The sequence below is a fragment of the Hyperolius riggenbachi genome, chromosome 5, assembly GCF_040937935.1.
Source record: "Hyperolius riggenbachi isolate aHypRig1 chromosome 5, aHypRig1.pri, whole genome shotgun sequence".
Lineage (NCBI taxonomy): Eukaryota > Metazoa > Chordata > Amphibia > Anura > Hyperoliidae > Hyperolius > Hyperolius riggenbachi.
In genome coordinates, this window is record NC_090650.1 from 378,378,217 (window position 1) to 378,404,636 (window position 26,420).

Consider the following 26,420-nt stretch of genomic DNA (forward strand, 5'->3'; position numbering starts at 1 on the left):
TCCCAGCTTCCAGAAATCTATATAAACTCAAATGAGTTTCTTCCAAACCCGTTCCACCCTGGGATTTGCATTTTAGCTTTACAGTCTGTAGACAACTGTTAAATTAATTGTCTGCATGGTTGGTCATTTCTTTAAATAGTCATGTTAGTGGCCATGTGTAGAGCAAGGCAAGTGAGAGAAATACAGGCACTGTCTAGTAAAGACCCACGTTTAAAGCGGACCTGAACTCAGAACATCCTCTATGCTCTAAAACATAAGCAACAGCATAATAACCTTTAACCTCCCTAGCATTCAATTTCCCCAGGATTTCTGTGCAAAAGGTGATCCAATTAATTTTCATAACCTTTTTTTTCCTGTAACTTGCCAAAATGTGTCAAGCAAGGGTCTGGTGTACAGTGCAAGAGAGTATTGACATGTATAACCGTCAATACCGCTAGGGAGGTTAAAGAAAAACTTTTCTTTATTGCAGCTGATACAAATCCTGCACTAAATCTGCAGTGTGTCTACTTCCTTCTTTCATGAAAGCAGACATCTTGTTAACATCCTGTGTTTACAAATGAGCTCTCTCCCATGCCAGTCAGCTGACACAGCTAAGGGATCAAATTACAACTTGTGATTAGTCACAGATAAGGGGGGACTTATGCAGGGTACACACCATAAGTTTTTTCCTCTCAATAGATGGTTTCGATAGATCATTTCCGACATGTCCGATATTCCTTCCGATCGATTCTGTTCTGCTCGATTTCTCATAGAAGTGAATGGAAAAAGATAAGAAAAACGAGCGGAAGATAAGAGAATTGAGCGCAGAATCGAGTGGAAAAGACGATCGGGTGGAAAATCGAGTGGAAAAATTTATCATGTGTACCCAGCATTAGACAGTTTAAACTCTCTAAATACATACAGGGTGCATTTCTCTGTTTTCATTCTGTCCTTTGCAAGAGTTCAGGTCCACTTTTAATGGCAAAATCCTATTTACAGTACGCAGGATCCTGACCTTCTTCCCAGAAGACAATTTGTCTATAGGTCTCAACAAATTGTTATTCCATCCATCCAAGGGAGGAAAATTCTTGTGCTTTGGAAGTTAGACATTGGCCTCAATTCACTAAACTTATCTCCTGTCTTTAATAACTCTTCTAGAGTTGTTACCATGGTGATAAGGCATGTCGTATTCAGGAAACATCTTACCTCAGGCAAACCTAAAGTTAACTCTTCTGTCTTTAAATTAACTCTCCAATCCTTAAAATAACTCCAGAGTTAAAGACAGGCTGTTAATTAGCTGCATGTGAAAATAACTACAGAGGAGGTAAATTAACTACAGGAGAGGTAACGTAAGGAATGAAGAGGTAAGATAACTCTCTCACTGTGTGGAGGTAAGTTTTCTCTTGCCTTATCTCCAGCATGATCTTAGTGAATTGAGGCCATTGTCATATGAGATTTGGCGCGGTTACAGCTTCTTGTAAAAAGTGCTAATCTTTCTCCACCTTTTTCCAGGGATGTGAAGAAGAGTAAAGCTGGCCATACACCGTATGACATTGTAATTGAACTGTTGAGTTTGTCCTCACATGCCATCTTCTATGGTTTCTGATTTGGTGAAGCTCTCTGAAGAAAAGCAGAACCAGTCTAACACGTTTGCCTTGATTTTCAGTGAAGATGCTGAGATCTTGTGGCGACTGGCACGGGCTTCTCACGATCTGGCTCGCCTCAGCACGACTGCTCCCGATATGAAGAAGCGCCTGATGTATGAATCCCGAGATATCGCCCAGAAAGCATTGGACATCAATGAGTCCTGCTCGCCTGCTCACAAGGTTTGTCTAGGATTATATGGAGCTGGGAAGTTGTATTCTGCCAGGAACACTTTTATGGCTGTAATTTTGTTTATCAGTGATCTTTACTATGTTCCCGACAAGCTACCGACAAGACAGAAGTTGCCACTTCCATGCCTAGAAATGAACTCTATCAGGCAGCAAAATAAAACAAGTAAAACAGGCTGGTTTTAATGTGTTTTGCACTGTACTTACACATGTTTATCGCATGTCACATATTGCCTCGGGTACACTTTAAACCTTACTGGGAGGGCGGGTTACATACCAAAACAGTTTATTTATATAAAGGTTATAAGAAGTGTTTGATGCTGAAACCAGATTAAGTAACGTAAAAATGGGTAACCTGAATCATTTATTTTATGTTCTTCAGCATGACCCTCTTTCTATTGAAAAAACAAAAGTTGGATTCAAAATGGCCAACTTCAAAATGATCGCCATGGTCACCACCCATCTTGAAAAGTTTCCCCCCTCACATATACTAATGTGACACCAACAGGAAGTTAATATCACCAACCATTCCCATTTTAGGGCTGGTTCACACGGGCGTCTGCTGAGCTTTTGCTTGGCATTGCGTTCAAACGCCAGCGTTTAAAAGCTAGCTTTTGAAGGCTTTTGAAAAGCGTTCAAGGCTAGCAGTTCTGGTCTCTGCTATTGTTTCCTCGCGTTTACCGCCTCTGAAAGCAGCATGTTTCTTTTGAGACTAGACGCAACGCTGGGATCTACTGCCAGGCTTTCATAAAAGCCTGCAAAAGCCAGCTCTAAACGCTCCCATTCACTTGCATGGGATGGCAGTAGATCCCAAAAAACGCTGCGTTAAACGCCACAAAAACGCCCGTCTGAACCAGCCCTTAAGGCGTATCCATAGAAATGGCCCACCCTGTATAATATGACAATATGCTAAAGTATGGGCATTCGTGGCAATGAGGCACAGATGAATAAGAGTGAATAGTTTATAGTTGTAATTTAAGCAGTAAGTTGACTTATTTTACAGAGTCTGTGTGGTTTATGAAACCTCCTTCTTTGTTAGATATTAGAACACTAATTCTTTGTTTTCTTTACCAGTGGTTTGGAATATGCCTCAGTGGTGTGGGTGATTTTGAAGGCATTAAAGTAAAAATTGGAAATGCATACACCATAAGGGACCATTTTCAGGTACAGTCAAGCTGTGATCAAGTAATGCTAACTTCTGAGAGCATTGTTAGTATTTCCTATGTACACAGTGAGATGGGTGTTTTTATAGATTTACGTAGTATTTTTTTAATCAGTGAATTCGAGTTTGATAGTCTTTAATGTTCCTTACAGAGGGCCGTTGAGCTGAACCCCAAGGATGCCACCACCATTCACCTCCTGGGCCTCTGGTATGTAATCTTCCATTATAATACAGAGATGAGCTCACACACATAGGGCTCGATTCACTAAACCGTGATAAGTCATATCACGGGTGTATTTGCCCGCGTTTTCGTGCGATTGGAAATTTTCTTGCGAAAATTCGCGATTGCATGCAAAAATTCACGATTGTGCGCAAATGCAAAAACTTTTCCAAAAACTCCCGTGATATGAGTTATAACGGTTTAGTGAATCAAGCCTATAGTGAGAAACACCAGTAATAAGTTCAGGTTGTTTTGGATGTATTGCTGACTCTTATCACGAAAGCCCCATCTACACGATACAATTTTTTGTGCAATTCAATTGAATTCAATTGATCGATTAAATCCGACATGTCCGGGATTCGATTCGATAGTGTGGTCGATCATTGCAAAACAATGGCAAATCGACCACACTACCAATCGAATCGAATCCCGATCGGACATGTCAGATTTAATCGATCAATCAAACTCAATCCAATTGAATCACACAAAAAATTGTATGGTGTAGATGGGGCTTTAGGTGTGTGCGTGGGACTGCAGTCTCACTGCTTCTCCTGCTGGTTTATGGAAGAGTGCCATCCCTCAATCATGTGACCCAGAACATGTAAGTGTGACAACGCACACAATGGAGTTTTGGGAGGTAGTATTTAAGAGCACCTGTCACCTACCATGGAGTGTGCCTCTGCTGTAGCTGGTCCTATTTCCCTGTTGTCTGTGGAACTAGGTTCCTGTACCCCTCCGGTGTGTAGTCTCCCTTACTGTTTTTTGGGGAACTTCTTCTTCATCTTATTTGCTCCTTTTATACTCCTATCATCTTTGGTGTTTCTTTTGTTTGTCTGGTAAAGACCCAAAATCTGACTAGGCAGAAAAATGGAAGGTGTTTTTGTTGTGTAAAGGTGACTACACAGGCACAAATGTGTTTCCACGCAGGGATCGGTTCCTGATCCCTCAGGTGACGGTTCCTGGCTGAGTGACACACAGACAGGCCAGCAGCATGTTGTGTACAAGACACAGAACATTTATACAGTATGTCCTGGTGGACTGAGCCCCAGAGCTGCATCCACTAGTATGTGCCCAGTAGGTTGTAGCAGTATTAGGGAGTCTTGCCCAAGGTCTCCTTACTGAATAGGTGCTGGCTTACTCAACAGGAGGAGCTGAAACCTGGTCTCCTGTGTCAGTACACTATTCAGCCACTGTTCTGTAGCTGTGGATTGGGAAGGAGGAAGGAGTACAGTGCACAACGGAGTGGCTTCCAGCAGAAGTGGTAAAGAGGGTGACAATGCTGGCCCAAGACAATCCACCACTCCTGATATCTCAACAACACATTAGGAAGGCTGTACACATGCTAGATTGTCAGTACATATAGCCCCAACTGACCGGATCAACGGAGGACCCTGGCCTCAAAGCAGCCGGGTCAGCCATGCTATGCCAGGAAAAACCACATACAGTACGAGACGTGTAATAGTAGTTATGTGTATATATATATATATATATATATATATATATATATATATATATATATATATATATATATATATATATATATATATATATATATATATATATATATATATATATATATATATATATATATATATATATATATATATATATATATATATATATAGTGTGTAGAGAACTACTTGTTCTACCTACATAACAGATGTATTGTGCTGTCCATGTTTTGATTTAAGTGAATTTTATATAGTAAAGGGAATTCTTTTCCTGGCATTTGCCATTTTGATTCCCCCTTACTGAAGCCAATCCATGTCAAAGCTAGCTTGCTTTGTAAACGCACGTGAGCACAGGCATAGATGGTATTTCATCAGCACAGAACTGCCCTTAGCCAATCTGTGAGGAGCAAGAATGTGGGAGGGGAGATGACAAGCTTCCTTCTCGTTGGCAATGTACCAGATAAAGCCAGTCTGACCAAGATTTATTACAGCAGAAACATTTCTGATTAGATTGGAGTGCTTGCAATGCAGGGTCAGGTTCCAGCAGGGCTGTGGATTTGGAGTCGGAGCAATTATGGGTACCTGGAGTTCGGAGTTGGTGGTTTCATAAACTGAGGAGTCGGATGATTTTTGTACCCACTCCATAGGCATGCAAGGGCTGTGGAGTAGGAGTCAGAGCAATTCTGGGTACATGGAGTTCGGAGTTGGTGATTTCATAAACTGAGGAGTCGGAGTTGAAGCCTAATGATTTTTGTACCGACTCCACAGCCCTGGGCCCCAGGCTACATAATGAACACAGTGCAGTGGGTAAACCGAATTTGATTTTATGATGGACAATCCCTCTTTAAGTCACCTAGAAAAAGATGCATTGTGTGGTCGACTGGCTTGTCAAACTCCTCTGTAAAACCTATTAGTCATGCACTGGACAGATTGTTAAAGGAGTCCTCCGCTGTGTTTAATTCATGGCATGGGTTAAATCTTAAATGAGTACCACAATAAAAGATATTACACGTCTCGTGGGGATCCCTCTATCTCAGCACAACCTACGGTACCTCTTCTGCTACAGGCAAAAAAAAAACCTGTGATGCTATAAAGCCAGAGGACTCTGAGCTCTCTGCCATTGAAGTGATAACTCCTCTTCAGAAGTAAATTCCTCTTCTGATAAAGTAGATAGAAGTGATAAAGTTTCAAAGGTTCAGAAGTTGGCCTTTTTCATTGATAATATGGATAACCTCACCAAAGAAGTGCTGTCAACTATGTAAATTATAATGGAAGAGAAATAATTCTGTTCGCTATTTCACCTATTGATCTGATATGAAATTGCATGGTGTGTACCACCCATAAGGCTTAAGAAGATCAAACTGCTTCATTGCAATTTAAGAACTTAGACTTTTTATGCACAAATCCTAAATGTATGCATTTAAGGAAGATCAGTAATCCCTAATTTTAACCTAACTAAATAAAGGGACATCACAAAGGTACCTTCTTGTCAGAGAAGGAACTGTTCCTATTTGCCAGTTTTTTCTTATTCATAGACCTAAAGACTACAGGTTCCCGAATCTCTAACATCTCAACAGATCTATCAAGTATTGAAGGTTCTGAAGGGAGAACTTAGTTGTAAGTCTGTGGTGTCATTGGAATGGAAGAACGCATACTTGCACGTTCCTGTACACATCCTGTAGACATGAAGTACCGTAACAAATATAATTTAATATACAGCCATGGTGTAGGAGGTGGGCTGCTGACTTGGGGTCGGACCCCCCTCCCTCACCTGAGCCCCCCGATCTGCGCTCCCCCTCCGGCTATTAAGTGCAGCAGCGAGCATATATTGTCAGGCAGCGGGTGGGGATGACTCACCTCTTCCACGTTCCAGCATGCGTTCCACTCTCGTCACTTCCTGCAATGCCGCCCACTGTACTGTAAGTGGACGGCATTGCAGGAAGTGACGCGAGTGAAATGCATGTTGGAACGCGGAAAAGGTGAGTCATCCCCGCCCGCTGCCTGATATTACTACACTGCGGCACTTAGCGGGAGGGGGAACGCAGATCGGGGGAACCAGGTGAGGGAGAGGGGTCTGACACCGCCCCCCCCCCCCCCCCCTCCTGCTGCTGTGCCCAATACCCACTTCCTGCCCGCTACCCCCTCCAGGCTACCTATTCTGGGTGGAGGGTTATTATGCGGGGGGGGGGGGGGTGCAAGAATGGCAGCAATTAAATATTCCCCTTGAAAATCAGTGGGTGATTGGCTTTTGTAGGCTCAACCCACTTTTCAGAATATTAATCCCAGTCACCCAGTGACCAACTGCAAAGTTTGAGAACCCTGCCATTAACCGTGTAAGAATGGCTGCAGTTTATATTTAACCTGTGCAATTTGTATTTGTCTCCACCCACTTTTTGGTTATGGGGATACAAATTATCCTATATGTTCCGGGTAACATACTATGTGTGTGCCAAATTTCATTCAAATCCATTCCGCCATTGTTGTGTGATTAACAAACATCCAAACATCTAAACTTTTTTTATTTATAATATTAGTGAGATATATTAGGAACAGGGTGGGCAGCTGCACTTATCAATCAGGATTATGTTAGGAGGTAGATGGGTAAAGTGGATCTCTAATTACCCATAGTAGAATGTAAAAAAATAATTCAGGATGCCCTTTTTCTCCTGCGACCGGGTGCGTTATGTGCCTGTACTGCGCCCCGACTGGCTCAATTACCGGAACCAATAACTGAAGATCCAGGAGACGGAGGACGGCGGGGGACCGATTAGCCTGAAGCATCTCAGGGTCACTTTTAACTACTTTAGCACCACGCTTATTGAAATCTACGCCCTGTTTTGATGGCCATCTGGCTGCCAGAGTGTAGATTTCAATACACCGACGATCTCACCTCTGTCTCCCCACCGCGGCTCACTCGCTCTGCTGTCTCTATGATGGCAGAGCCTTGTGAGCAGGTCAGGAGCAGATTTCATTGGCTCCTAACCCTGTCTATCAACATAAGCCGCTCCCATTGGCTACATTGATAAGCCGGGTCAGGAGCCAATGAAAGTGGCTCCTGACCGGCTCACAGGAACTCTGCCGTCATAGAGACAGCAGAGTGGGTGGCCCAGGTCCTCGACGTGCGGCTGTGATAGCGATTGCTGGCGGGTATGTGCGGCGATACGTCTTTGTCAGTGTTCCTTTGTTTCTGGTACCAGTGGTCTCTGGTGCTTAAGGGGGCAGAGATTGCTGGTACCTGAGTGGTTAAATTTAGTGGATCAACAGAAAATACTATGCAATTTGCATCATAACAAAATTAGTGTGGTGCATACATTTGGGAAGCCCAGCAGATATGAAATCAATACTTAGTTGAGTTTACTGCAAAGGAGAAATAATGAGGGTGTGTGCTCATACCAGGCAGCACCTGACTATAATGGCTGCGGAAATGTCTCAACAAATTTAAAAGCACGACGCATGCAGATTGCACCTGCACGCCAGAATATGCAGGGTCTAAAATAGGACAACTGCAGGCTGAGAGGGGTTCCCATACACCTACATATGACTGTTTGGGTCTGTAATGGTATATAACCCTGCACCCCCAGAGATAAGTAGCCTAGGCTATGATGTCTGCCCCAGAGCACTCTGGGAGATCATGTGATGTTTCTGCTCACTTCACATAGAAACACCTAAAACATTCCAACAAAGATTCGGCTTGCAAGCTGTGCAAATGCTGATATCTTGGCACTGTACTTGATACATTTTAAAAATGTAAATCCTGGGTGTTGTTTTTGTGGTAAGAGCAAATTAAAATGCACAGATTATGGAGAACTGTACTGGTTAAGCCTTGCTTCAATGTGAAGTGCTTTGTGCCTTGCAGGTGCTATGGTTTTGCAGAATTACCCTGGTACCAAGTCAAGATCGCTGCAGCTTTGTTCGCCACTCCACCATCGTCCACGTTTGAAGAGGTAATGTCACCTGGCACATCCACAAATCTGTCATACTGCTAGTAACATTTATAAGATGAGCTTGTGTCCTATGTTTGTGTAAAAGACAAAATGGACCTCCCTATGGAGAAAAATGTTTTTGCTATCTCTATTTAGGAAGAGGTTCTTTACAGTAAAAGTGGTTCAAATGTGGAATATCTTACCTGAGGAAGTAGTTATGGCAAATTGTATATCTGCGTTTTTAACTCCCGACCGCCTAACTCCTATAAGAGTCGGGAAGGTGACAGCCCAGGACCGCATAACGGCAAAAGGTGTCAAGTCCTGGGGCGAGGTTTTGCAGGGGATCGCGCGCATCCCTGCTTAAATGACGGAGCTCAGCTCCGTCACCCGTCTACCAGCGGCGATTGCCACTGTAAAAGATAACGAAGCACAACACCCAGAATTTGTTGCGACGTGCATCGGTCGATCCGGCAGCACCCTGGATCGTCCTAAGCTTGAAGGAAGAGGACCGGCACCGTCGTCTTCAAATTGCTCTTTTTATTTTAATATGCCATCATATAGCACACATCTGCATCGGTTCCAAGTGTATAGCTCCTTTTTCAAGCAAGGCTATATGTGGTCTGACATCAAACAAACTGACAGTCTTATATAGTCCATTGTGTTAAACAGCATCCAATCACAGCATTATATTCAAACTGACCAATCACAGTAACATTCAGATTGGAGGACCTGATGGGGCACTTATGCTGCTACACACTGATAGGTCGCCAAACCTGTGACACACCTCTCCGTACACGTCAGATGCACACAGAAATACGCATGCGCCACCAAAAGCTAATGACTCAATACCCCCCCCCCCCCCCCCACCCAGCGGACCTGATGGGGAACTGTATGTGCGTCATGGGGAGGGCGGGGCCACAGCTCCTGCGGCCCCACCCACCTAGCTAACCACCAATGCATTGAACCTTCCACCACAGCAGTGTAGATGTTCCTGGTGCGCATGCGTACATTTATACGCATGAATCACACGTAATGCATAAAAACATATTAGTACAACAATATGTAACAGCATAAAAATGTACCCATATCCATCAACATAATTTCAACAGTGGCAAACATGTCAATATCCTCCAACAAGGACTACACCTGTAGAAGAGAATTTCCAAAAGGAAAGGCGGGTTAAGGTAGCAAGAGAAGAACCAAGGGAAATCTACACTAAATTTACATAAATGAGGTGAGATCCAGCTTCCTGTTGAGACCACGGTGCTCAAGTGTATACAATTTTTTTTTTATCCAGTACGCTTCACGCCATAGTAACTTCTTGATACGATTTCCCCATCTTTTAGGTGGCAATACCTGTTCTGTAATTTGTCCTCGTAGCTCTATGACCTACTTGTTGGAATGAAAAGAAATAGACTGACCTATAAATTTCTCACGAATTGTATATTTGTGGGCAGACAGCCTAACCTTAAAGAGAACCTGTAACAAAAAGTTTCCCTGGGGGGTACTCACCTCGGAAGGGGGAAGCCTCTGGGTCCCAATGAGGCTTCCCCCTCCCCTATAGCTGCACACAGTCCAGCGCTGGCTCCCCCGAAGTGTCCCGGAATCCTCCCTCAACAAGGCTAATAAGCGCTGATTTATTTGGAAGGATACAAAAGGTGAAAAAACCGAGAGCCCAATATAGTGTAGTATGTCAAGGAAAAGGAACGTAATGCGAAAATATGAGGAGGTTATACTCACAAGTCTGGGTTACCACACAGGCAACCACTGACGGTGCAGGTGGGGAGCATTTTGACCTGACCCATCGATTTATTTACCTTTCCTGGCTCCAGCGGGAGCGCTGTTGCAGCTCTCCACACAGAGATAGACGAAAATAGCAGCTCTCTGCTGGGTCCGCTCTACTGTGCAGGCGCAGGAGACTTGCACCTGCGCAGTAGAGCGGCCCGACAGCGATCGGCTATTTCCGCCTATCTCCGAGTGGAGAGCCGATACTGCGCTGGAGCCGGGAAGGTAAACATTTACATCCCCGCTGTTCGGGGAGATTTTTCACCACCGCCGTGGGACTGAGGAGGACTGGGGAAGCCTCCATAAGATCTGGAGGCTTCCCCCACCCGAGGTGAATACCCCCCAGGGGAGGATTATTTCGTTACAGGTTTTCTTTAAGTTTAGTTGTAGTTTGACCTACATATAATAGGCCTCAAGGGCACTTAAGGGCATAAATCACATATGACCAATCGCATGTGTAGCAACCTTGAATTTTAGATTTAATACCACTATGTGGTAATATTTATAATTGAGCTACAATGCACACCATTCATGCAAGGAAATGTGCCCCTCCGTTCCAATTGCGTCTTTCTATTAACCTGTACATCTGCATGAACAAGTTTTGTCTTTAAGATTGGGCGCCCTCCTAAATGATAGGAGAGGTGGTCTTTGAAATTCTTCAACCTCAGGGAAGCTGTCTGCCAACAAATGCTAATGCTTTTTAACAATACTAGCAATACAAGGACTTTCTGTATTAAAATGTGAAAATGGAATACGTTTAGAGGTCACTACATGGGAGCCATGGGATCTCCTCCCACCTGTCTGCTATCTAGTATAAGCCTCGAGCGCTGCGTAATATGCAGGCGCTTTATAAATACAATAAATAAATAAGCCTTATTAACTACATCCTCAGGGCATCTCCTCCGAATACATTTCTCTTGCATATCCCGAATTCTTTGGTCTCTCAGTGACTGATCCGTAACAACTGTCTGTACTCTTTGTGGTTGACTAATCAGGATGGCCCGTTTGGTCGTCTCCGAATGAAAGCTCGCGTACTGTAGGAGGGAGTTGACATTTGTACACTTAACAAATAAGTCCGTAACTAGCTTGCCCCCAGATTTCATGACCATAGTATCAAGGAAGCTAATACATTGAAACTTTAAAACATTGAACTATATAGTGTCAATTTATTGTCTTCACATTTGCTCATAACTCTGGAAAGGAAAGCCTTAAGGGTCAAATGTGGCCCCGCCCACACGCAAAAAAAAACATCATCAATGTATTGGTACTAGTACCGAGCATATTTTTGAAATAATTCATCCGTGTAAATATACATCTCCTCATATACACCCATATAGATGTTTGCGTAGGATGGGGCCACATTCGACCCCATGGCAGTACCCCTCATTTGCATATAAAATTGATCATCAAATCTGAAATACTGGTAGTTGCATCCAGGGCTGTGGAGTCGGAGTTGGGGCAATTTTGGGTGCCTGGAGTCAGTCGGGAAAAAATGCACCGACTCCGACTCCTAATGAATTTAAACTGTAATTTAAAATAGAAAATATGATAAAATGTTTTATTTCTCAGATAATAGTCATCATAAATAATTTATGCGTACAGTAATAGCTGTGCTTAGTCCACAAAAATGAAATAAACCAATCAAAATTAGTTACTTGTGCTGCTTCAATAAAGCAGTCCCCGTATTTTAAAAGTCAGATATACACAACTGATTGTGACTTTATATATGATGTGTACACAGGAAGCTCTTATATATGTTACGGCCAGAACCCGAAGTGTGGCAACTTCGCGTTCTGGCCGGCCAATGTGCGAAGTGGCCGCAGCGCAGCGGCCAATGTAAGAAATGAAATGACACTAAGTTACAATGTTTTTTACGGCCGTCTCGCTGCGGCCAAATGTATTAGAAGTTGGTTAATTGAATGAGATCTAGCCGGCGGCAATGTGATAGATGAAGCCGCCGGCTTTCACACTGCCTCCTCTCCTCCTCCTCCCCCCCACCCCCCGCCTCTCTCCTCGCCCTGCCTCCTTTACTATACGGAGCAGCCGGCGGGGACACGCGTGACCCGGAGAGTCGTTCGTCGCGGCAGGGGAATCCAGCCGTCCTGCAGAGCGGGTGCTGTCAGAAGCAATGTCTGCAGCCTCCCCGCTCTGCTTCCCCTGCCCCGGCGAACGACTCTCCAGGACACGCATGTCCCCGGCTGCTCTGTATTGTATAGGAGGCAGGGAGAGGAGAGAGGTGGGGGGGGGGTTGGGGAGGAGAGGAGGCAGTGCGAAAGCCGGTGGCTTCATCTATTTCATAGCCGCCGGCTATATTTTATTCAATTAACCAACTTCTAATACATTTGGCCACAGCGAAACGGCAGTAAAATACATTGTAACTTAGTGTCATCATTTCATTTCTTACATTGGCCGCTGCGCTGCGGCCACTTTGCACATTGGCCGGCCAGAACGCGAAGTGGCCACACTTCGGGTTCTGGCCGTAACATACAGTGGTGTGAAAAACTATTTGCCCCCTTCCTGATTTCTTATTCTTTTGCATGTTTGTCACACTTAAATGTTTCTGCTCATCAAAAACCGTTAACTATTAGTCAAAGATAACATAATTGAACACAAAATGCAGTTTTAATTGATGGTTTTTATTATTTAGTGAGAAAAATAGCTCAAAACCTACATGACCCTGTGTGGAAAAGAAATTGCCCCCTGAACCTAATAACTGGTTGGCCACCCTTAGCAGCAATAACTGCAATCAAGCGTTTGCGATAACTTGCAACGAGTCTTTTACAGCGCTCTGGAGGAATTTTGGCCCACTCATCTTTGCAGAATTGTTGTAATTCAGCTTTATTTGAGGGTTTTCTAGCATGAACCGCCTTTTTAAGGTCATGCCACAACATCTCAATAGGATTCAGGTCAGGACTTTGACTAGGCCACTCCAAAGTCTTCTTTTTGTTTTTCTTCAGCCATTCAGAGGTGGATTTGCTGGTGTGTTTTGGGTCATTGTCCTGCTGCAGCACCCAAGATCGTTTCAGCTTGAGTTGACGAACAGATGGCCGGACATTCTCCTTCAGGATTTTTTGGTAGACCGTAGAATTCATGGTTCCATCTATCACAGCAAGCCTTCCATGTCCTGAAGCAGCAAAACAACCCCAGACCATCACACTACCACCACCATATTTTACTGTTGGTATGATGTTCTTTTGCTGAAATGCTGTATTACTTCTACACCAGATGTAACGGGACACGCACCTTCCAAAAAGTTCAACTTTTGTCTCGTCAGTCCACAAGGTATTTTCCCCAAAGTCTTGCCAATCATTGAGATGTTTTTTTAGCAAAATTGAGACGAGCCTTAATGTTCTTTTTGCTTAAAAGTGGTTTGTGCCTTGGATATCTGCCATGCAGACCGTTTTTGCCCAGTCTCTTTCTTATGGTGGAGTCATGAACAATGACCTTAATTGAGGCAAGTGAGGCCTGCAGTTCTTTAGATGTTGTCCTGGGGTCTTTTGTGGCCTCTCGGATGAGTTTTCTCTGCGCTCTTGGGGTAATTTTGGTCGGCCAGCAACTCCTGGGAAGGTTCATCGCTGTTCCATGTTTTTGCCATTTGTGGATAATGGCTCTCACTGTGGTTCGCTGGAGTCCCAAAGCTTTAGAAATGGCTTTATAACCTTTACAAGACTGATAGATCTCAATTACAGTACTTTGTTCTCATTTGTTCCTGAATTTCTTTGGATCTTGGCATGATGTCTAGCTTTTGAGGTGCTTTTGGTCTGTGTCAGATAGCTCCTATTTAAGTGATTTCTTGATTGAAACAGGTGTGGCAGTAATCAGGCCTGGGGGTGACTACAGAAATTGAACTCAGGTGTGATAAACCACAGTTAAGTTATTTTTTAACGAGGGGGGCAATCACTTTTTCACACAGGGCCATGTAGATTTGGAGTTTTTTTTTCTCACTAAATAATAAAAGCCATCATTTAAAACTGCATTTTGTGTTCAATTATGTTATCTTTGACTAATAGTTAACGGTTTTTGATGAGCAGAAACCTTTAAGTGTGACAAACATGCAAAAGAATAAGAAATCAGGAAGGGGGCAAATAGTTTTTCACACCACTGTATATACTAAATAACATCTATGCTGTAAGAATAAAGCCTGATGTGTAGCTGTGTCACTAATAGAGATAGTCAATGAGATGGAAATAATTCTGCGTTGATTCTGATTTATGCAAATGTACGCACTCTTTGCTCATGAAATAAAATAATTTGATATTTTGTTAAAATTTGGTTTGGTGACTACGAATTAAATGGTACCTGAGAAGGATGAAAAGAAAAGGTTTTTTTTGTTTTTTTTTTATACATACGTTTTATACATAAGTTTGATACGGGGGATGGAAGGTCTCGCTTACCAAGAAAGGTTAGATAAACTAGGTTTATTTAGTCTAGAGAAAAGACATCTTAGAGGAGATCTAATTAACATGTATAAATACATCAGAGGGCAATATAATAGCTTTGCAGATGAGCTTTTTGTACCTAGGCCTTCTCAAAGGACTAGAGGACATGATCTGCGCATGGAGGAAAAACGTTTTAGCCATTTATTTAGGAAAGGCTTCTTTACAGTAAGAGTGATTAAGATGTGGAATGTATTGCCACAGGAAGTCGTTATGGAAAACTCTATACCTGCATTTAAAGGGGGCTTAGATGCTTTCCTTGCGTTGAAAGACATCCATGGCTACAATTACTAGGTAATGCCTAATGATGTTAATCCAGGGATTTTATCTGATTGCCATCTGGAGTCGGGAAGGAATTTTTCCCTTTTGGGGCTAATTGGACCATGCCTTGTAAGGGTTTTTTCACCTTCCTCTGGATCAACAGGGATATGTGAGGGAGCAGGCTGGAGTTGTACTTTGTACTGGTTGAACTCGATGGACGTATGTCTTTTTTCAACCAAAATAACTATGTAACTATATACCTGGGGCTTTCTCCAGCCCCCTTCAGGCTAATCAGTCCCTCGCTGTCCACCTCCACCACCTGGATCTTCTGCTATGAGTCCTGGTAATTCAGCCAGTCAGCGCAGTCCGGCCGCATGCCGCTTCCACAGCCAGGAGCGTTCTGCACCTGCGCAACAGTGCTGCGCTGTAGTACGCTCCCGGTGGCAGAGTGTATGCATGCGCACTACGCTAGACTGGGTCAAGTACCTGGACTCATAGCAGATGATCCAGGTGGCGGAGGACAGCGAGGGACTGATTAGCCTGAAGGGGGCAGGAGGAAGCCCCAGGTATGTATAAAACTTTAATTTCATGTGTCTCAGGTTTACTTTGTTACACAGTAGTACTATACTCTACACATGCACTCTCCTCAAAGCTGCAGGGAATCCACTGAGAATGTTGTGCACATTGAACACAGAGGTGTTGTCTATCACCCATAAACCTGGTTCAGATTGTGCATGAAGAATGTGTAATAGAGGAAGAATCTTCTCATTCCCCTGCAGAGTACCTGCACATCACTCTTACATGTACCCACAGTTACATAGCCTAGGGCCTGATAGATGTTCTTTGTTCTGGCCTGTACCGTTTACAAGTACTCTTACCAAGGACTAGTTTTAGTCTATGACTAAAGGGAATAAACACGGCAGTCTTTATATCTTTCTCACTTCAGTTGTCTTGTAAAATTCCTAAGCGTTAGCAGTCAAGAGAAGATTTTCATGTTACATACTTTCAATCAACAAGATTGTAATATGCAAATTAGAGGAGTCGGAGGAATCCTAAACTTCGGAGTCGGTGGATTTTTGTACCGACTCCACAGCCCTGGTTGCATCTCAATACTATCTCTAACAATGCACAGAGAAAATCAATCTGATCAGAAGAAAAACCCGAAGCAGTTTCCAACATAAATCTCACAGCCTCAAAACCTCCTTGATGAGGTATATAAGCTTTCTACATCTAGAGTGACAAGTAAGCCATCATCAATATCATTCGCATCCTGAATATAATTCAGGAACATTTTGGTGTCACGCAAGTAGGACTTTTGAGATACAACATATGGTCTTAATTTTTGATCTAGATATTTTGTGAGGGAGAGAATACAGAGTTAATACCAGCCACTATAGGGCGCCCTGGGGGATTATCTAGCCTTTTATGAATTTTAGGACAAATGTACATGACCGGGGTGATAGGGTCATCCTAAATGAAATAACGGGCCAGTTTATCAATAATTCCTCCACTAGCTGCCGATGTAATTACAGCTAGAATTTTTTATTGCATTTCTTCAAGTGGATCCTGAACCAGTGGTAAATATGTCAGTTCATCTGAAAGTAATTGAAAAAGCCAGGATCAGCAGCACCACTCTTGAAAAAATAGCTCTTTATTCAGACGTAATTAAAATCACATGCCAGTAAAATGGGCTCAGACACAGCTGGGACGGGCTGGAAAAATCCAAAGAATCTTGGGAAGCACCACTCTTGGCGTTAGGCTCACGAGGTGCCTTTGGTCCACGTTGAGGTTTGGGTCTTGGCTTGTGTGCCGGTCTCTGCCAATTGTAAATATAACCAGAAGTGTAATCATATTCCTCACGGTGCAGTTTTTCCCGTTTAAATACTTTAATGTTTTTTGGTGTATTTCAAGATGAAGGAAAAATCGTATCAAGAAGTTACTATGGCGTGAAGCGTACTGGATAAAAAAATTCGATACACTTGAGCACCGTGGTCTCAACAGGAAGCTGGATCTCACCCCATTTATGTAAATTTATTGTATGTTTTCCTTGGTCCTTCTCTTGCTACCTTAACCCGCCTTTCCTTTTGTAAATTCTCCTCTAGAGGTGTAGTCCTTGTTGGAGGATATTGACATGTTTGCCACTGTTGAAATTATGTTGATGGATATGGGTACATTTTTATGCCGTTACATATTGTTGTACTAATATGTTTTTATGCATTACGTGTGATTCATGCGTATAAATGTACGCATGCGCACCAGGAACATCTACACTGCTGCGGTGGAAGGTTCAATGCATTGGTGGTTAGCTAGGTGGGTGGGGCCGCAGGAGTTGTGGCCCCGCCCTCCCCATGACGCACATACAGTTCCCCATCAGGTCCGCCGGGTGGGGGGGTGTTGCGCCATTAACTTTTGGTGGCGCATGCGTATTTCTGTCCGCATCTGACGTGTACGGAGAGGTGTGTCACAGGTTTGGCGACCTATCAGTGTGTAGCAGCATAAGTGCCCCATCAGGTCCTCCAATCTGAATGTTACTGTGATTGGTCAGTTTGAATATAATGCTGTGATTGAATGCTGTTTAACACAGTGGACTATAGAAGACTGTCAGTTTGTTTGATGTCAGACCACATATAGCCTTGCTTGAAAAAAAAAAGCTTTGAAACGTTGCAGACGTTTGCTATATGATGGCATGTTAAAATATATAATGCTTTTCAAATCGCTTTTTCACTGTGCTTTGCAATTAGAAAATCACTTTTCTAAGCGCTTTCGCTGAGCGATTAAGATTTTCACTTCCTGATGTCAGACAGGAAGTGAACTCTTTGACTTGGAAATTAATAAATACAATGTACTTGGGAAATCGCAATTCAAACTGCTTTTTCAAGAGCTTTGTTATTTCCCTATACCTTCCATTGAGTACCAACGCTCAGAAAATGGTACATGTAGTGCGTTTGCGATTTTAATGAAATCGAAACGCTCACATGTCAACACTCTCTCATAGGAAATCATTGCACAAGTGCTTTTAGAGCGATTTTCTAATATCGCCAGCGCTTTAAAAAAAAAAAATCGAAATCACTCATAGTGTGAACAAGCCCTAAATCCTGGGTCAGTTTCAAGATGGTCTGTTATACAGTATTTTGCACGTCTTTGGCCATTACGGGTGGCACTGTTACCATAAAGTGCAAATGGTAAGGAGCTCCATTTATTGTGTCCTTTCCATATTTTATAGCGGTTATGTGAATAGGTTATATGCAAATTGTGCTCATCTTATTTCTTAGCCTAGTATTTATGTGAAAGTAACTGCTTTCAATATTTGAATCTAACCGATCTCCACTTTTTCTTTTAGGCCTTAGGATACTTTGAGAAGGCTGAACAAGGTACATTTGTGTTAAAGTGGCAAAAAATAAATTGCTATCTTACTATCTTTTTTAGCTAGAGCTAATAGATAAGCAGCAGCTGGGTTTGATTAGCTTAGTTTGAGATTCATGGACATTTGCTTGCAAGCTCAAATTTGGCACACGTGTACTTGTTAGTTTGGGGCAAAGGCAGGCAGGATTACTATGTGAGTAATATCATCCGTATGAAGAGCCATTGAGGATGATTACACTTATCTCCTGTTTACAGAGCTGTACCAGTGAGAGAGTTTATCCATACTGAAGACCAGGGGCGTTGCTAGGATCCTAAGAGATCCGGGGCACTTTTGGGCATTTCAGCCAGAAAATGGGTGTGGCCACACACCAAAATGTGAGTGGTGATGGATGTAACCAAATTTACATGAATTTGACAGCAGTCTAGGTAGGCCTGCTCAGCAACATTTTGGACGAAACCCCCTATCCAGTAATATACAACCCCCTCCCCCAAATGCAACATATCACATAAATAGGCGGGCGGTTTGCCTGCCACTAGGTTATCTGTCAGTTCCCTCATAGTATTCCATATCCGGCTAGTGGACCCACTCACATGTTACCACTGGCCTTCCATTGAGAGACCACAACTCCCAGCATGCCTCTGTAGAAGACTCACAGCTCCCTGCATGCCCCCATAAAGGCACCACAGCGCCCAGTATGCCCACATAGAGGCACCCAGCATACCCCTGATTGAAGTACCACAGCTCTCAGCATACCCGCCATTTAGACACCACAGCTGACTCTGCTTGGGGGACATCCGGGGCACCCTAGAATAGATCCGGGGCATGTGCCACTGATCTTTGGGGCTAGCAACGCCCCTGCTGAAGGCCATACAATTTATAAGGCAATCCTAATGTGACTTGCTTCTCTGCACTCATGAATCTGCAGAGTTCAACTACTTCTTTGTGTTTGCCTTATCTTAATCGCTCCTTTTTTTTTTTTTTTTTTCTTTTTACAGTTGATCCAAATTTTTACAGCAAAAACCTTCTGTACTTGGGGAAGGCTTTCTTACAGTTAAAGAAGAATGAGGTGGCCTTGAAGTGGCTCCATAAAGCAAGAGACTATCCTGTCCGAACAGAAGAAGATAAAGAGGTATGGAGTCTTTCCTGGTCACGGGCAGTTTATGAATAGTAGAGTACCGATATCTCCATCCCATATATCCATCATGCGTCCATCCGTTCCTGTACAGAGAAGCTGCAGGACCAGTGTCAGCCAGCAACTGGGATAGATGGCAGGCAGCTCTTGGCTGCACATTTGTATCAGAAGAACCAAAGAGTGGAGTCTTCAGCCCCATCGTGGGAACAGAGATGTGATTTAAAGTGTACCTGAGATGAGTAAAAGAAAAAAAAAAATGTATACATACTTGGGGCTTCCTCTTTAGGCTGATTGGCCCCTTGCTGTCTTCCCAGGCCGCCTGGATCCTCCACCAGAAGTGCAATGGGGCATGCATGAGCAGTACACCCTGACTGGCCGCCTAGTGGAGGAGCCAGATGACCTGGGAAAGGACGGTGGGGGACCGATCAGCCTGATGGAGGCTGGAGGAAACCGCAGTTATGTATACATTTTTTTTTCTTTCCCTTATGGTGCCCATATATGGTACATTTTTTTCTGATTAGTTAATTTCAATTGATTATTGTTCATTTTTCTTCATCGAAAAAAAATATTAACTTTTTTCCTCTTTATTGTTTTGGTCAAATGGGAAAATCAATAGTTTTTTATTGTACCATGTATCGGCAGCATTAGTCTCAGATTTCCTTTAACCACTTCGGTACCAGCAGCCTCTGCCCCCTTAAAGGAGGTGTCAGGCATATTTGAATAAAATAAATGCTACTTGCCGGGGGCTTCCTCCAGTCCCAAGCTCCCAGGACCTCCCTCGCCGCAGCTCTGCCCACAGCCGTTTGCCGGAGCTCCGACCTGGTCCCCGGCGATGATGTCAGAGCGACCTGGAGATCGCTCTGTACTGCGCCTGCGTGATCAGCACTGTCAATCACCGCCACGTGGGCCGGAGCGGACTGCGCAGGCACAGTAGTTATGCGCAGTCTGCTCCGGCCCACGTGGCAGTGATTGACAGCGCTGATCGCGCAGGCGCAGTACAGAGCGATCTCCAGGTCGCTCTGACATCATCGCCTGGGACCGGGTCGGAGCTCCGGCAAACTGCTGCGGGCAGAGCTGCGGCGAGGGAGGTCCTGGGAGCTTGGAGCTGGAGGAAGCCCCCGGCAAGTAGCATTTATTTTATGCAAATATGCCTGACAACTGCTTTAGGACCAGAGGCTGCTGGTACGCTAAAACGCCGCATTCCGACAAATCGCCGCAATAATCCGTGGCTCCCGCCGGTCACGCCGCTCTCTTCTCGCCGCAGGCTGCTCTTTCTGCCGTCTCTATGACGGCAGAGCGCTGTGCGCCGGTCAGGAGCCGCTTTCATTGGCTCCTGACCCTGTCACTCAATGTAAGCCAATAGGATTGGCTTACAGGGCCAGGAGCCAATGAAAACGGCTCCTGGCCGGCTCACAGTGCTCTGCCGTCAGAAACGGCAGGGCAGCACATTGCGGTGGGGACGCGTGGTGAATGGGACGTAGAGTTTACGTCCGGTCAGAACCGCAGCACCACCCGCCCAACGTAGATTTAACCACTTGAGGACCGCCCCCAGCCGATGGGCGGCGGCAAAGTCCGGGCCCAAACGACCGCAATACGCCCATCGGCGGGGGCGGCTGCGGGAGTGGCTATGCGGCGATCGCGTCATTCGTGACGCGATCAGCCGCCGGGGACTGGCTCCGCCCACCGCTCGTAGTAACCCGCCGGCCGTTCGGAAGCGCCGGCGGGTTACTAGCACCCGGATCGCCGCTGCACATATGTATAATAGGCTTTGTAATGTATACAAAGCCTATTATACTGGCTGCCTCCTGCCCTGGTGGTCCCAGTGTCCGAGGGACCACCAGGGCAGGTTGCAGCCACCCTAGTCTGCACCCAAGCACACTGATTTCCCCCCCCCCTGCCCCCTGATCGCCCACAGCACCCCTCAGACCCCCCCCTGCCCACCCCCCAGACCACTGTTTGCACCCAGTCACCCCCCTAATCACCCATCAATCACTCCCTGTCACTATCTGTCAACGCTATTTTTTTTTTATCCCCCCCCCTGCCCACTGCCCCCTCCTGATCACCCCCCACCCCTCAGATTCTCCCCAGACCCCCCCCCCCCCCCCCGTGTACTATATGCATCTATCCCCCCTGATCACCTGTCAATCACCTGTCAATCACCCGTCAATCACCCCCTGTCACTGCCACCCATCAATCAGCCCCTAACCTGCCCCTTGCGGGCAATCTGATCACCCCCCCACACCAATAGATCGCCCGCAGATCCGACATCAGATCACCTCCCAAATCCATTGTTTACATCTATTCTCTCCTCTAAACACACACTAATTACCCATCAATCACCCATCAATCACCCCCTATCACCACCTGTCACTGTTACCCATCAGATTAGACCCTAATCTACCCCTTGCGGGCACCCAATCACCCGCCCACACGCTCAGATTGCCCTCAGACCCCCCCTTATCAATTCGCCAGTGCAATATTTACATCTGTTATTCCCTGTAATAACCCACTGATCACCTGTCAATCACCTATCAATCACCCCCTGTCACTGCCACCCATCAATCACCCCCTGTCACTGCCACCCATCAATCAGCCCCTAACCTGCCCCTTGCGGGCAATCTGATCACCCACCCACACCAATAGATCGCCCGCAGATCCGACATCAGATCACCTCCCAAGTGCAGTGTTTACATCTCTTCTCTCCTCTAAACACCCACTAATTACCCATCAATCACCCCCTATCACCACCTGTCACGGTTACCCATCAGATTAGACCCTAATCTGCCCCTTGCGGGCACCCAATCACCCGCCCACACCTCAGAACGTCCTCAGACCCCAGCCCTGATCACCTCGCTAGTGCATTGCTTGCATCTATTTCCCCCCTCTAATCACACCTTGAGACACCCATCAATCACCTCCTGTCACCCCCTAGCACACCTACCCATCAGATCAGGCCCTAATTTGCCCTGTGTGGGCTCCTGATCACTCGGCCAAACCCTCAGATCCCCCTCAGACCCCCTTCCGATCACCTCCCCAGTGCATTGATTGCATCTATTTTCCCCTCTAACCGCCCCCTGAGACACCCATCAATCACCTCCTGTCACCCCCCTAGCACTCCTATCCATCAGATCAGGCCCAAAACATCCTGTCATCTAAGAGGCCACCCTGCTTATGAAAGGTTCCACAAAATTTGCCCCCTCATAGACCACCTGTCATCAAAATTTGCAGATGCTTATACCCCTGAACAGTCATTTTGAGAAATTTGGTTTCCAGACTACTCACAGTTTTGGGCCCGTAAAATGCCAGGGCATTATAGGAACCCCACAAGTGACCCCATTTTAGAAAGAAGACACCCCAAGGTATTCTGTTAGGTGTATGATGAGTTCATAGAAGATTTTATTTTTTGTCAAAAGTTAGCGGAAATTGGATTTTTATTGTTTTTTTCACAAAGTGTCATTTTTCACTAACTTGTGACAAAAAATAAAATCTTCTATGAACTCACCATACCCCTAACGGAATACCTTGGGGTGTCTTCTTTCTAAAATGGGGTCACTTGTGGGGTTCCTATACTGCCCTGGCATTTTAGGGGCCCTAAACCGTGAGGAGTAGTCTAGAAAACAAATGCCTCAAAATGACCTGTGAATAGGACGTTGGGCCCCTTAGCGCACCTAGGCTGCAAAAAAGTGTCACACATGTGGTATCGCCATACTCAGGAGAAGTAGTATAATGTGTTTTGTGGTGTATTTTTACACATACCCATGCTGGGTGGGAGAAATCTCTCTGTAAATGGACAATTGTGTGTAAAAAAAATCAAAAATGTGTCATTTACAGAGATATTTCTCCCACCCAGCATGGTTATATGTAAAAATACACCACAAAACACATTATACTACTTCTTCTGAGTACGGCGATACCACATGTGTGACACTTTTTTGCAGCCTAACTGTGCTAAGGGGCCCAAAGTCCAATGAGTACCTTTAGGATTTCACAGGTCATTTTGAGACATTTGGGTTCAAGACTACTCCTCACGGTTTAGGGCCCCTAAAATGCCAGGGCAGTATAGGAACCCCACAAGTGACCCCATTTTAGAAAGAAGACACCCAAGGTATTCTGTTAGGTGTATGATGAGTTCATAGAAGATTTTATTTTTTGTCACAAGTTAGCGGAAATTGATATGTATTGTTTTTTTTTTCACAAAGTGTCATTTTCCGCTAACTTGTGACAAAAAAAAAAAATCTTCTATGAACTCACCATACTCCTAACAGAATACCTTGGGGTGTCTTCTTTCTAAAATGGGGTCACTTGTGGGGTTCCTATACTGCCCTGGCATTTTAGGGGCCCTAAACCGTGAGCAGTAGTCTAGAATCCAAATGCCTCAAAATGACCTGTGAATAGGACGTTAGGCCCCTTAGCGCACCTAGGTTGCAAAAAAGTGTCACACATGTGGTATCGCCGTACTCGGAAGAAGTAGTATATTGTGTTTTGGGGTGTATTTTTACACATACCCATGCTGGGTGGGAGAAATCTCTCTGTAAATGGACAATTGTGTGTAAAAAAAAATCAAACAATTGTCATTTACAGAGATATTTCTCCCACCCAGCATGGGTATGTGTAAAAATACACCCCAAAACACATTATACTACTTCTCCTGAGTACGGCGGTACCACATGTGTGGCACTTTTTTGCACCCTAACTGCGCTAAGGGGCCCAAAGTTCAATGAGTACCTTTAGGATTTCACAGGTCATTTTGAGAAATTTCGTTTCAAGACTACTCCTCACGGTTTAGGGCCCCTAAAATGCCAGGGCAGTATAGGAACCCCACAAATGACCCCATTTTAGAAAGAAGACACCCCAAGGTATTCCGTTAGGAGTATGGTGAGTTCATAGAAGATTTTATTTTTTGTCACAAGTTAGCGGAAAATGACACTTTGTGAAAAAAAACAATTAAAATCAATTTCCGCTAACTTGTGACAAAAAAAAAAAAATCTTCTATGAACTCACCATCCTCCTAACGGAATACCTTGGGGTGTCTTCTTTCTAAAATGGGGTAATTTGTGGGGTTCCTATACTGTCCTGGCATTTTAGGGGCCCTAAACCGTGAGGAGTAGTCTTGAAACGAAATTTCTCAAAATGACCTGTGAAATCCTAAAGGTACTCATTGAACTTTGGGCCCCTTAGCGCAGTTAGGGTGCAAAAAAGTGCCACACATGTGGTATCGCCGTACTCAGGAGAAGTAGTATAATGTGTTTTGGGGTGTATTTTTACACATACCCATGCTGAGTGGGAGAAATATCTCTATAAATAGACAATTGTGTGTAAAAAAAAAATTAAACAATTGTCATTTACGGAGATATTTCTCCCACCCAGCATGGGTATGTGTAAAAATACACCCCAAAACACATTATACTACTTCTCCTGAGTACGGCAATACCACATGTGTGGCACTTTTTTGCAGCCTAACTGCGCTAAGGGGCCAAAAGTCCAATGAGCATCTTTAGGCTTTACAGGGGTGCTTACAATTAGGCACCCCCCAAAATGCCAGGACAGTGAACACACCCCACAAATGACCCCATTTTGGAAAGTAGACACTTCAAGGTATTCAGAGAGGAGCATAGTGAGTCTGTGGCAGATTTCATTTTTTTTTGTCGCAAGTTAGAAGAAATGGAAACTTTTTTTTTTTCTTTTTTTTTGTCAGAAAGTGTCATTTTCCGCTAACTTGTGACAAAAAATAAAATCTTCTATGAACTCACCATGCCTCTCACTGAATACTTTGGGATGTCTTCTTTCCAAAATGGGGTCATTTGGGGGGTATTTGTACTATCCTGGAATTTTAGCCCCTCATGAAACCTGACAGGTGCGCAGAAAAGTCAGAGATGCTTGAAAATGGGAAAATTCACTTTTGGCACCATAGTTTGTAAACGCTATAACTTTTACCCAATCCAATAAATATACACTGAATGGTTTTTTTTTTTTATCAAAGACATGTAGCAGAATAACTTTCGCGCTCAAATGTATAGGAAATTTTACTTTATTTGAAAAATGTCAGCACAGCAAGTTAAAAAAGTCATTTTTTTGCCAAAATTCATGTATTTTTTGATGAATATAATAAAAACTAAAACTCGCAGCAGCAATCAAATAGCAGCAAAAGAAAGCTGTATTAGTGACAAGAAAAGGAGGTAAAATTCATTTAGGTGGTAGGTTGTATGACCGAGCAATAAACCGTGAAAGCTGCAGTGGTCTGAATGGAGAAAAAGGCTCTGGTCCTTAAGGGGCGAAAAGACTGTGGTCCTGAAGTGGTTAAACTGCGTCGGTCCAAAATTGGTTAAAGTCCAGCTAAACCTTTGCAGTAAGGTTGCTGCCAGGGTTTCCTTCCCAATCTACATAACCAATAAAGGTGGTTTAACCTGCTTACTGTTAATAGTTCTTGTAAATAAAAAAAAAAAATGAAGCTACGTCCACAGTGGTGTGTCGCAGTGTGGTGTAATAGCAGCATTTTAAAGGAAACCATAGCTGACGATCATCAAGTTTTATACCTACCTGGGGCTTCCTCCAGCCCCATCCGCACGGATCGCCCCCACGCCACCGTCCTCAGCCTTCTCCTCCTATTGGGTCCCGTAACTTCAGCCAGTTGCGGCAAGTCTGACATAAGAGAAGTGCACTCTTTGCGTATCTCTCCAGCAGCCGCCAGAGATATGTAGAGGGCGTACTTCTCTTGCGTACACTAGCCCCGATTGGCTGAAGTAACGGGACCCAATAGGATGAGGAGAAGGCTGAGGACGACTGCGTGGGAGTGATCCATGCGGATGGGGCTAAAGGAAGCACCAGGTATGTATAAAACTTTTTATGATAGTCACTTTAATGTGGCTTCCTGCACT

At 44.3% G+C, this 26,420-nt stretch overlaps 1 protein-coding gene across 1 annotated transcript in view; it reads left to right on the forward strand.

Moving 5' to 3' along the window:
- Positions 1–26,420, forward strand: part of RMDN1 (regulator of microtubule dynamics 1) — a 53,088-nt gene that overhangs the window by 17,628 nt on the left and 9,040 nt on the right. The window contains exons 4-9 of the mRNA XM_068237620.1: positions 1,646–1,805; positions 2,886–2,975; positions 3,126–3,181; positions 8,501–8,588; positions 18,390–18,420; positions 19,409–19,542. Coding sequence (XP_068093721.1) covers positions 1,646–1,805; positions 2,886–2,975; positions 3,126–3,181; positions 8,501–8,588; positions 18,390–18,420; positions 19,409–19,542 — 559 coding nt within the window. The remainder of the gene's footprint in view (positions 1–1,645; positions 1,806–2,885; positions 2,976–3,125; positions 3,182–8,500; positions 8,589–18,389; positions 18,421–19,408; positions 19,543–26,420) is intronic.